Below are 13,432 nucleotides of genomic sequence, written 5' to 3' on the forward strand. Positions count from 1 at the left end.
TACTGAATTCATTAGGACACTCTTTACCCTTAGTTTAACCAGTGGCAGGTGATTGCTTAATTTCCACAGGTCTCCTCTGATGTCTGATGGTAACTGGGAGCTTTAAATAGATTGCTGAATCAGGTCCATTTAGGGATCCTCAATGGATCTCAGGTTAAAGCTGCACTGCAAGAGACTTGGAAGAGGTGGCCATAAAAAAAGAGGAAAAAAATGACAAAAAACGAGGCAAAGCAAAAAAAATTTTTGTCTGTGCTCTCATCAATCATATTGCCCCAGACAACCATTTACATTTAGATTATTTACTAATGGAGAGCATTACTGGAAAACTACAATGCAACAGTGGGCAGGGAACAGACAAGTACTCATTCGTTTTTGGAAGAGAGTTTTTCTGTCATTTTTCATTTTTTGGGTTTGTTGCTGTAACTAACTTACATATTTGTTTTTACAAAGTAAGCCCCGTTAGTGAAAATTATTTTATGCTCCCTTGCTACTATACCAACAAAATGAAATCCAAGTTCTTGCATGATGTGACATGTAAACCATTTGCGCTGAAGTGACTGCCAGAAATGGATGGAAAGTTCTTATCCTGAAGAAATACTCAAATAAAATACTAGCATAATCTAAAATTATTTACTGAAAGTAACTGCAGAATATTCTGTGTCCTCTCAGAAAATTTATTTAATTGGGTCTAGTACTCAACAACTTACAGCATCAGCAGAAAAAGTGATCTATTCTCCCTTCTTTGCTGGGTAAATCTGAAAACAAGTGGTTTTTTTTAAAAAAAGGAAGACATAAACCATTTTTGTTGGCATTTCATGGGGAAAGAAAACCCTTTAGTGTGCTGACATCTAAGGTAAAGCATGCATGTTTTCAAAGAAAGTATTATAAGTGTGTTACAAACACTAACATTTTGCCAGTTTCACTCAAGATCCTGATACAGGCCAGGTTTTAAGAGCTGGATAGCCCCAGCTCCACCTAGATGCTCTGATCACAACTGCATGCACTTATCTCACTTAACATTCCTGTATGCCATGATTCAGCTTCATTTCCTTTCTTCAATGCAGTGAAAAGTCATCAGAAATAGATAAATGGATTATTCCTTTTTGATAACACAACTTCAGATTTTCCAGACACCCAATTGCTCCTTTGCTCAGAGAAAATTAGAACTGAGCACCCATTTTTCGGCACCAGGAAAAATGTGACAGTTCATTAGCTTTTGCTATCCAACTCTAAAATTACAGTCACATCAATCTACCTCCTCTGTCCTATGGAGCTTCTCTGTTATCACAAGGCTATTCAAAATTTCCCCAAGGGCCAAGACCAACACTTGGAAAAGAGTCTAACTTTGCACGAAACCAAAAGCATGCCCTGCCCTCCACCAGCTCAGACACCCCCGCCCAACCTCATTCTTCCTAGTGCTGTTATTTCAGCCTCGTATCAGCTCTCAGTCTGAACACAGCTGGGAGCAGTGATCTCCACCCTGCCCCCCCAGCCTGTGCAACCTTAGTTTCAATCTTTTATTCATTCATTCTTTCACTGACAGAAATATCAAGAGGTTTCTTTAAATGACAGCAATATGCCTGGACTACCGGTCTGCCAGAAGGATTCTTCAGCATTGTGTAAATAACCAGCTGTTAGGGAGAGACTGCTTTGAAGTTACCACTTGCTGCACCCACAGCACTTGGGCTGGATCAGCTTTTACTGGGCTACTTTCGTGGCAAGTTCTTTTTGTCCCATCTGAAGAGTTTCTTTGTGAGCAATGAATGAGAATGCATCTTGGGAATGCTCTGATACTTCAAAAGATGATTCTTGTAGTTTATCTTGCAGTAAGCTTCTCCTCTGAAGGAAACGCTGCAGAGCCCTTGTATTGATCACAGTCTTTTATCACTGGGCTGTCTCCCCTATCACTATCCAATGCAAATCCTTGCAAGCTTTAGCTTTTATTAATTGATATATGTATATTCTGTCTTTTATAATGCAATACATTTTTTCTGCAAATACTTCAAAACAAGTTGATCTTGCTGAAGCCTATGAAAGTTTACTCCCTGCCTGGTGAATAACTGCAATTTAGACTATTTTTGGGATAGTAAAGTCAAGAATGTCTTTATGTTTAAAAACCAGAAGTTTAGGGGGTTGGAACTGCTTTGTTTAGCTGTGTTTCCTCTACTAGGTTTCAATGGAGGTAAAAATAAAGCAGCATTTGCACACCTAAGCAGCCAGCAAAAGGTGGAAGTTAAAATCAGAAAAGGAAAACTGACAGCGAAAACACATTTAATACAAATTTCTAACCTGCAATCACTTTGTAGGAGCAGTGAAGACTGACATTTAAAACCATACCACATTTATCACATTCTAAGCATCCCTATAGTTTCCTATGTACTCAGACACAAGTTTATTCCAAATATGTTGAAAATTGTTTTAAAATACTTATTAACTTTTAACTGAACTTTGAAACTATTAATTTTTTAACTTAAGAAGACCAGTGTCATAGCTGGTTTTGTCTTTTTTTTACTTACATCTATGCCCATATACTTGATTTATCCCTGGTCACAGAATAATTCAACTATTTTAATACTCTTTAACTTAGCTGCAATGACACTTGGATCCTTATCTGAACACAGTACTGAATATGGATAATCCCTTAGGCTGAACATCTCTTGCTCACAGCAGCACCAAGAGTACCAGCTCATGGGTTTTAACACATGATTTTTAGCAGGCAAGTATTAGATATTTGAGCAAATGTACATACTTTACAAAGCAATCCTGGCAGAGTTCTCTTTTGCTGTGGTAGATTTTTGGGTGTTTTAAACTTCCTTCCTAAGAAGGTTACATGGTCATGGAAAAACTCCTGCTCAGTTCTGTAGGTATTTTTTCCTCATTTCATGCAGAACTTTTCAAAAATGCCCTTCTGAAAACCTTGTAGCATTCTGCAATTTTAGCTTAAATGATTTTATGCATCAACAGAAACAATCACTGAAGCTGCTACTGACTGGTAGCCGGGAAACAAAATAAGAGCAATTCAGGAAGAACCTTTCTGTCCCTTTCTTCTGCTTTGAGTTACACTACCAATCTTCCCAGCCAGATTCTTTCACCTTTGGATTAGAGTACATCCTACAGGCAATGAAAAAAAACGAGCCCTAAAACACAGGTTTACATCTGTTTTATGTGACAAGGATTTTTCCCTATGTTTAGCAAGATGATGTAATTTTCTGCTGCTTCCTGTCTTCGTTCACTCTGAAGCCAGATGGCCAAGTTACATCACATGACAATGGGAAGACCCTTGCACAAACTAACAAAGAGAACGAATTGCTTATTATCAACATGAGCCAGGTAATTTTTACAGTATGGTGTAAAATGCAAAGTGGATCCTTTCAGTTTCTCTTTCCAGCATTTCTGCCCTTTCTGTCTTTATTATGAGAGTTACTGTCACGGCAGTTGGGATACTCAGAATAGAAAAAGAAAACAAAAAAATCATGAGCAGGCAACAAACCCTAGAGATACCCAACATGCACACAGCATGGCAGCTCCTCAATATGCTCCAGAGATGCTGTGCCAAGCTACAGCAGCTGATTCTGGGGGCAGGGCCAGCAAGCGTGGAAATGGGGTCAAAAAGCAAGGAGCTGGCAGGGTTTCTCCAGCATTAATGGAGGAGAAAGCTAAATCTAAAAGTGAGCTCATGTCTGAGCCAAGGACAACCAAGAGAGCTGGTGGGAGATGGGCAACAGTGGAAGGAGACCTGGTGATACCTGGGGTCCTCTTTAACAGCTGGCTTGGGAAACAGCTGTGATTTTGGCTCCCAGGTCCACTTGAGCTTCCTCCAGCACAACCCTATTCGGAATAATTCAGTACATATGGAAGGAAGCATTGAATGCATATTCACAGAGGTGGAAAACCAAAGCATGATGGTGTGGCATTTTCACAAGTATCTGTGGGTTTTTTTCAGGCAAAATACCTGGGATTCAGCAAGAGCTTTATCTCAAAATGGATACTTCAGAAACTTTAACCATACCTGTCTGACTTAATTTACACAGGAAGACAGTATCACTACAGAAGTTTAACAGATGGGAGTTTCAGAAAACTAACACATACTTATCCCTCTGTAATCAGTCACGATGGAATTAGAGCCAGTAGTCAGTAACTGATTACCTGATTACAAGGTAATGAGCACAAGTTCAATCCTGGCTGGAAAGCAATTGTTTTCAGAGACACAAGTAACTTCAGTTGTAGACATGGTTCACACTGCTATGCTAACAGAAAAATAAAAGCCTTCAGAAACTTACCACTGAGGTAAGAGCCATCTGAAAACTGTAGATTCGTGCAAGGCCAAAGTCAGCTAGCTTTATCTGCCCGTTGCTGGTTACAAGGATATTCTGGGGTTTCAGATCCCGATGCACCACACGATGGGAATGCAGAAAATCCAGTCCCCGAAACAGCTGAAGCATCATATCCTATATATAAGGAAGAAATCAATATGAAGTTATCAAGACAAGGTGGCAGGCAAACAAGTAAATCCCCTGTCATAATCTGAAAAACTAATTTAATAAACATTGACTTAAATTCGTGCACAGGACATAAAGCCAACTATTAATATAAAATGGACAGGATGTTGCTAGAATGAATGGAATCAAACCAATGTCCTTATCAAGTTAATGTATGGTTTCTAGTTGAATTATCTGAGGTTGATTAACAGTATAAAGATTAATCAATATACTTTAAAAAAATATCAAAAGTATATTTCTAAATCCCTGGACAACTTCAAAAGAATGCTGTCCAAGTAAGAAAAATACATAGCAGTTTTTGCTCTTAACTTTAAACCACACGCCACTTTGTATTCTCACCAGCTTATGTTCTGCCCTTCCATGGTGAAGTGCATTTTTATCATTCATTTTAACAGGCACAATGACCTGTTTCAAACAGAAAAACTGCTTAAATGGCAAATTTAATTTTATTTGAAGTTATAGAGGGAAAAAGTTCACTTGGCAAAACTTGTTGTATAGAATTTACTGAATAGGACAGAAATTACCTTTAGATGAAAATTTAGCCCTAAAACAGTGTAATAATCATAATTCTGATTCTTCTTTCTGTTTTGTTATAGTGATACAATCTTCCATGACATTTCCACAGCTGAAGAAACTATTTTATCTTACTCATGTTTTGACAATCTTAGTAATGTGAAAAGAATGAACCAGCAGACTCAAAAGCAAATACTAGAAATCCCCTGCATTCCAAATTAAAAGGATACTGTCAACTTGAAAATTATATTTGTGGAACAGGCAGCTACAAGAAGATGCAGCAATAAGAAAGAAAGAAAAAATTGAGAAAGAAGTTTATTTTCTGCATGCAATTGACTTGAGCTCATGAAACTGCAGTTCTGTGTATGCTGGTGACATATGCCTTTTCCATAAACCATGCAGCAGGGTGTCCTCCAATCCTGTTGTTAGCAACCAAAATCATCTTGGAGAAGGGCATGGCATGAAAAAAAAAAGGGAGGAAGGATAACTTGAGGTCAGTTGCTTTTGTTCTTCTCTATGGACTCGGGGATGTTGCAAGTAAACATTCAAAGCACACTACTGAAAGGAATTATATCTGAACATGGGTATAAAAATAGCTCAAAACATTCGGCTTGATAATATTGGTTAAGTTGAATGCATTTTTAAGGTAGGCTTTGGAGATATTGCTAAGTAATTTAATACAAAATTATTCCTTTCTTGTAGTGTTTCCTGATCCTTTATATAGAAAATATTACATAATGTATAGATATTAAGTTTGGAAGCTCTCACCTGACCTCTGATAAAACAAGGCCATTTCTGTATACAGCCAGCTCATAAATCAATCAGCTTTTATTTAAAGATCCCAATTACGGAGATTTTACCATGAAATTATGGATGCTGTGACTGTATTAAATTATGATCACCTCTGAAGGAAGGCGGTGAACTCCACTTCCTGCTAGCTGATGCCTTTTATTTCCTTTGCTTCCCCAGAAAAAAACTGGGAATAGATAATTTTGGCAACTGGTATAATAGGGTTTGGACTGTAAAAGAAATATACAAACTATACTGAAATCTCCTGTATTTATACAGGTTTTTTTGCAGTTCAGAAATTTGTAAGAACTTGGGCTACAACTCTGCAGGTTTCAGTCATCAGCAGAATTAATGTATGTAATATCTGGTCACTCTGTGCCATTTTTTTACCAAATACCAAAAGTCTTTGGATCAGTCTTGCAGACACGAAGAACATGCCAACAACATTTAGGCATATGGTTATTTTAAATATGAACTTAGTTGTTTCACTGAATTTGGGCCAATTTTTTTCTTTTTTATTCCATGTTGACATAGTATCAAATAAGAAAATTATTTAAATAACTGAAGTATTAGTCAGTAGACCCTGGCAAGTCCCTTTCTGGTGACTTTTATGTATCCTATTCATTTGTAAACTCATTCAGGCAGTTACCAAACATATCAAGAGTATTTTTTCCAACAACTGATGCTGGTTTTGTTTCAACTTTCTTCCTCAAGCTCAGCATAACAAAATTCTGCTCTGCTCATTTCAAGATTCAAGCAATGTCTTCAGGTTCTAAATTCAGAGTTTTCTTCCAGCCACAGGTAAAAAAAGAAAATATTTGAAAATGGAAACTGGTATATCTTCCTCTCTACTCATAGGACTCAAAAAATGAATATCATTTACAGAAGTTCTCTTCACACACAAAAAATAAAATATGCTGCAGAAAAGTGAACTGGGAAAGTGTAAATTTAAAAGGTGTTAGAAAGAAGAAGAGCAACTGGAGGGAAAAAAGTGCCATATCTCCTCTTCCAGGAAATTCAGGGTTAGTACATAGAAACTGTTTTCCAGTATTCAGGTTGGACTGTTGATTACACCCATTACTTTCTATGATCAGTATTAACAGATTTCGGTTCAAAATTATCTGGAAGAACAAGTCAAAGGCTTGTGTGTGTAAAAAGAGGCACTTGGATGTAGAAAGACTGTTTGCTATTTGTGATTCCCTGTTTTTAAACACTCAGCAAGTTAGAGCAGAAGCCAAAATCCCAACATAGGCTTATTATTATGAACTTTAAATAAAGAATAACAAATGCAGCAGCTTAAAATTTTGTGATGCACGCAAACCCAGTCAAAAACCATCAGGCCTTGCTTTTGAAAAATGATTTCATTCACTTGGTCAGCCACTTGCAAGAAACATAAGGCAGGGGCTGGGATCTGTGCTTTCTTTGACACTGTAACTAATATCAGAAGATACTAACCTTTGCTAGCAAATTGGATAAAGGCTGTAAACATGCACAAGCCAGATCACTACCTAATTAAATCAGGATAATTTCACTCATCTAACGGAAATGCATCCATTTTTATTAGTGACGAATACCCAGTATTATCTCAATTACCAAGTTCTAGAAATAACTGCAGGAGAGTCTTCATGTGCCTCAAGGATTATTTTCTTCCATGTCTGTTTTTCCCTGAGAAATTTTCTGTGGTAGATAGGCATACCACACTTTGGAATTACAGGGACAATTATATTTCAAAAGCTAATTGAAAAACAATCAATTCTATGCAACAAACAAAAACCTGTGTGTCTTAAGAGATAGAAGGAACAAGCTCTAATGAGTCATGAGCAAACCTCTACTGATGTTTATCAGTATCTTTGGATATTGTATGTTTGCAAACAAAGACACAGAATGTGCCTGTTGATTCAGATTAGAGATTTCTGCCATCACAAAACCTATGATAGTTAGCTGTTGCTCAAGTTGAAGATACATGCACGTATTATCCCACTGCAATTACTTTCAGACAATCACAGGTTTATTTTTTTTTTCTTTTTCAGGTTACATTTTCAATGCCATCTATGTGCAAATTTAAAATATTCACCTGTAACTCAACTGAAAACTGAAAATTGTAAACTGTTTTGGGATGCAATGAACATGTACAACTTCTTTAGAGGAAAATATGTATTTTTAATTTTTTAAAAGTCTCATAATGAAAACAGGAGTGAAATTTGTTATGGAAATGCTGCATCTCTGCTTGTTCCACCATATAAGGTATTGATGATGATTGCTTAGTCTGACATTTACTGAATTTATCAGCTCTGAATGCCAGGACCAAATTCTGATGAACTTTTCAATCTACACCGTATTATGTCATGAATCTCAATAATACTCAGAAAAATATCCTGCATACTCTTCCTGTGTCATCAGTGATGATGGGGCTGTGCTTGGGCTAGGCTGAGCAGCTGCTTCTGCTGCCTCTGCCAAAGGCAGTACTCATGGCTCATGTTTCCTGACTCAGGCAGCAGGAACAGAAAGCCCTGATTTCCTATACATTTTCATCTCCACCTTGTCCTAGCCCCTCTCTTGACTCTATGCTTCACTGACCCCTCTTAAACCTCTTCAGCATCTGATTCATAAATCCCTTCCAAGCTATTGGCTTTCAAATACCACTCTGATCCTTTAAGAGTCACCCAACATCTTGACTCCCAAGAAAAACACCTGTTAATTATCTGCAGCAACTTTCTGCTTGTTTAAGACCTGCCAAGATTCTCTGGAGGACTCTGCCTGGCTAACTCAAAAGAGGATGGCATGGCTGTCAACCAAAACATTCAAGTATCTACTCAAAGACAAAAGAAACCATGGAGCTGGTCTCAGTGTCAGTGCCTAGGACCAGCAGCCAGGACTGGAGGGGCTCAGCCAGGGGACACCAGGGGCTGTGCCCTGCCAGACACGCTCAGCTCCAGCCAGCTCCGACGGACCCAGCCAGGACCGTGGCGCCTCCATGAAGATAGGTTCAAGGGCAGAAAAGGCTGCAGGGGAAGAGAAGAGAACAAAGGGAGTGAGAAACTGCACAGGAAAAATCAAGGTGAGAGAGGAGGAAGAGAAGTGAGAGGAGAAAGAGAAAGCAGTCCAGGGTGGAGCAGTTATCCACATGGCAGATGCTCCTGAGGGAACTGCAGCCTGTGGAGATGACCTAGGGCACAGCAGGCACAAAGAGTGAGGAGGAAGGAGCAGGACACAGAAGCTGCTCCTGTGATTCTTGGGCTGGGAAGATTCAGAAGTGATGTATAGGCTGGAGAAAGGCATGAAGAGGTATTACTTGAATACCTGTTCTTTTTTTGCCCACCACTTGAACTAGCAAGTATCTACCTTGACTGGCATTAGACTAAGTTGATTTTCCCCAGGATAAATCATTTTGCCCATGATGGTACTTGGTACCTTCTCTCTTATCCCAGCCTATGAGTTTTCGTGCTCCTTGTTGCTCTCTACTTTCCATAGCTGAGATGGAAGAAGTCAGTGAGTGCCTGGATGGGAGTTTGACTGCTGGAAAAGGCTAACTCCCCACCCTGGTGAAGTACGGATGCTAGGTTTTGTCTTGGTAAAGGGGAACAAAGTGAGATGCAACCTGAAGGAAAACACCAAGAGTAATATATCTTCAGAGAATACATGCACCCTGAGGTAACATACACTTATGACTGGCTGCTCGTTCTGTGAAGCTCATGCTTTTCCTCCACTGGCTACAATGTGAAGAAAGAAAAACCTTTAAGCAGGTTGCCCCTCATTAGAGTGATAGGAGTTCCTAATACCATAGAGAGTAATTCAGTGGAAGCCACAAATATACTCAGTTGTGTCATCAAATAAAAATAACACAGTACAGAGCCTTGCAAACTACAATAGACCCTAAATTTGTACTAACACACAGGTTTTATACATTTTTGGTTTTTTTTTTAACCTGCCTGTTTTCCTCTTTCTGCTCTATTTCTATGCTAATATTTTGTAAAGCACAACAATCCTTTGGCATCTCCTAACGCTTCTCCTACTCTTCCGTGGAGTATCTCATGCACCTTCACAAGTTGCATCCTTCACCCAAAGTTTCTGTCTATCTGCAACTCGTTTTTCTTTTTGCTGAGCAGAATGGAATGTCCCTATTTTACATGGCAGGTGTTGGAATACTCATCCTGAACATTTCCTGTAGGAGTGTTTGCGCAAAAGACAACCACAAGCGTAAACAAGGGGATGAGTTTTAGACAGCAATTTGTGATGAATCAGTCAAGGTAGTTTCATTAAAAGGCTCACTGCCTCTCACTGGAATAGGACCTCCTCAGAGCAGAAGGGGAGAAGACGAGGCTTCTTTCATATCCTATTCAGTTATACAGAATCCCCAATCACTGAATTGCTTCCAATTTAAAGGGTGATTTTACACATGCTGGAATGAAAGTTTAAAGAGCTGTCCCATTCTCTGAAGCCTATTTTTGAAGCAGAATAATTACAGCCCTTCTATGGTGATACTTTGTAACAAACAGTCAACATTAATTAATGCCAAAAAAACAATGGCATTCCTGAGGAATTACACAGTACAGATACATGAATAGCAAAGGACATGATTAATGTTGTTACACTGAATCCCAAAGGCATTAGCAATAATGTAGTGATTCCCTGTTAAATGCAGTGATTCTCTTTTTTAATTTTTGTCCTCACACTGGGCTGGGAACCCATCACATCAACCTATCTAGAATGCCATGGCTGTGATGGTGGGGGCAGATGCAATTTGCCACTGTCTGTGGAGCTGCAGGAGACTCTTCTCCATGCAGCTGGCTCAATGCAGTGGCTGGGGCTCAGTAAGAGGCAGACAGATCCCTGCCCTCATGCCCTGCTCCTTTTCTCAGAAGAAAGCTATTCTGATCTGTTCCCTGCAGGGCATTCAGAAAGGGGATGAAGAGGCTGTCTTTTCCTTCTCCTAGCCACATCATAGCTTCTCAGGACTCAACCATGAGCCAACCAAATATATATGGGATACAGAGCTCTTCATGTTCCTTACACTGGGTAACTACTTATCTCAGAGTAATCCTATTGCTTTCCATAAAAGTATTCACAGGGTAAGGGTCATTCCTCAGATGAGAAGACTGCTGTGATACTCCTGTCAATTAACTAGGAAGTACCAAGAGAATGTGAACTTCACAGCATGTTCAATTTAAATATGTTTACTGTTTTGATAAGAGAACAATAAATCCAAATGATCTATTCACTTCGCCCTATTAATCAACCTTACTATACAAGATAACATATTCATTTTCTGTTCATAGAGTAAAATACTGTGCAGAGAAAGATACTCTCAATTTATTTAATGCATTATTAATGTCTGATAAGCACATGCAAGGAATTGGTTTAATAATTGGTTGTGTTTTCTATGCTGATACCCTAAAGGTAAGTAATTTGTTGAAAAATAATTAAGTTACATATATTTTTAAACATGAAGTAAAATACTTGTGTAATTATTTTTGAATTGTAAAACTATTTTAATCATATAAAAGGTACTTTATTGCACTTGAGAGTAGATTAAAAGATATGTTAAAATATATTCCGATTATCAGCCCCTAATCTATTTTAAACTGCTTTTGTAAGAAAGCAAGCACAGCTTATGAAGGGATTTTGGATTATCCAGTTGTTAGGATGAAGAACCCTACAGACATGCACACTCACAAAAGTATGCATGTATGTATACACACATTATCATGTTTTGAATAATCCCATTGAAGACAATGCTATCTATAGTAGTCCACTGCAATAAACACTGAAATGAATATAGTTGTGTTGTTTGGTTTTGTGTTTTGTTGGTTTTCTGTGTTTGGTTTTTTTAATGGCTAGAATTATTTGTGCAGCAATTCAAAAGATAAAATACCTGAAGGAGTGGAGTCTATAGAAGACTGCTTTTGTTGCTATTGGAAGTAGCAACGTAATCAAGATTAGAAAGTCCTAAATAAATTACTTTGAAATACAATAATTGATCAGGTAGTTCAGAGCCAGCCTAGTAAAAATAGCAAATGTCACTATTATGCACAGACCTGCCTGTATATTATGATCATTATCTGTCAGTCCCAATCAAAAGTACTGCATCTGTGCACAAGATTCAGGAAAAATGCAAAATTTTAACTGAATTACAAACGTCCACAGTAGTACTTGAAAAGCTTTGAGGCTCGCTGACGCTACTGCATTGCTGTAAGCTTATGACTGAATTCCATGAATGTATATCATAGCTTTCAGTATACTGTTTTCCCTTGTTGTGCACCTATACATAGACTGAAGTCAACCCACAGCCACCACAGCAGGCTTAACATGTTCCTAGTGCCTTTGCTTAAACTTGCCAACTGTTCCTTCTGAGGTAGAAAAGAACTGCCACAGAAGAAACTGACCAAACATATTTTGGAGTGCTCCAAACACTCCTCAAACACTAGAGCTCAGCAGCAGCAACAAAGGCAACATAAGTAGGACTGGACTATGACAATGGATGCACCTGACTGTGTTGAAGGAACTGCTCTGAGTAACCTTCTGTTTACCCTCCTTAATTTAAGCACCTGGATTCATATTTTATGGCTGGTAAAAGTTTCAATCTAAGCACATGTCTGTTTTACCAGAACCCTAATGCTGATAGATTCCCATGTTGATCTCAGTAGCTGTGATTCAAAGACCAAATTCAGTACATAACATGTCTACTTAACATCTCTGGGGGATGTATGTACATACACATGCTGGGGCACACACATGGATGCATTTTATTTAAGTTAATGTAAGTCCTTCCACATCAATTTCTAACTTTATAGTTCAACACCTGCCAAGTCAGTTTGCAATCTAGATCCTTCAAGTTATACTTTTTCATCGGCTATTTTTCATATTTGATGAGAAGAACATGCATGACTGAAAAGAAACCTACATAATTATTGTTCTACTTATGTTCAGTCATTCAGTGTACCAAAAATTCCTGTCAAAGTGGAATTACCAGATATGCAAATGAAATACACAGCATTTCCATGTGGCTACTGGTATTTGTCAGATAAAATACATGAGAATTGAACAGAGGGGAAGTTTGTTTTAACATTCTGACAGAAATTGGCACTGTTAGCAAGACTTGTCCCGTATGGGAAAATTTTACAGCAGGTAAATGTAACTTTGTGATTAACAGTCTTTTTCAGTGCTCAAACCCTTCAACTCTTTGTGCCCTGCAGAAAAAACACACAGCTTTTAACAGATTTTATGGATCTGAGCCTAGATAAGCAAAACACTCATGTTTCTTTCTTGTATCTTTGGATGATGATATCACAGTTTTAGACATCCCCAAATACCTTCTGGGAAACTTCCTTTCTTTTATTACAAGCTTTTTATAACTGAACTGGAAACAGCAGTTTCTCACAGAGCTTCCTGGTTTGACAAGTTGTTACTACTCTGTTCTTTTATTTCTCATACAATCTGAAAAAGAGATGAGAACTAAAATGTAGCACGAAATCCTCCAAATTCTTTACTGCCTCACCCAGTTGGTAAAGTTCCATACAAATGACTTGAAACAGCACCTGTGATTTGTATGCATTGGCTGTGAAGATCTTCTAGCACATCTATGGAATGACACCAGCACAAATTTGGTATATAAGCATCACAGCAGGTCACAC

General features: G+C 38.3%; 1 protein-coding gene across 4 annotated transcripts in view; it reads right to left on the bottom strand.

Annotated features, from left to right (window-relative positions):
- The window catches only part of CDK6 (cyclin dependent kinase 6), a 130,588-nt gene that overhangs the window by 68,321 nt on the left and 48,835 nt on the right, over positions 1-13,432 (bottom strand). For all 4 annotated transcript variants that reach the window (XM_054637663.2, XM_077174915.1, XM_077174909.1 and 1 more), the window contains exon 4: positions 4,281-4,448. In XM_054637663.2, coding sequence (XP_054493638.1) covers positions 4,281-4,448 — 168 coding nt within the window. The remainder of the gene's footprint in view (positions 1-4,280; positions 4,449-13,432) is intronic.

Source organism: Agelaius phoeniceus, chromosome 1, assembly GCF_051311805.1.
Source record: "Agelaius phoeniceus isolate bAgePho1 chromosome 1, bAgePho1.hap1, whole genome shotgun sequence".
Taxonomy (NCBI): domain Eukaryota; kingdom Metazoa; phylum Chordata; class Aves; order Passeriformes; family Icteridae; genus Agelaius; species Agelaius phoeniceus.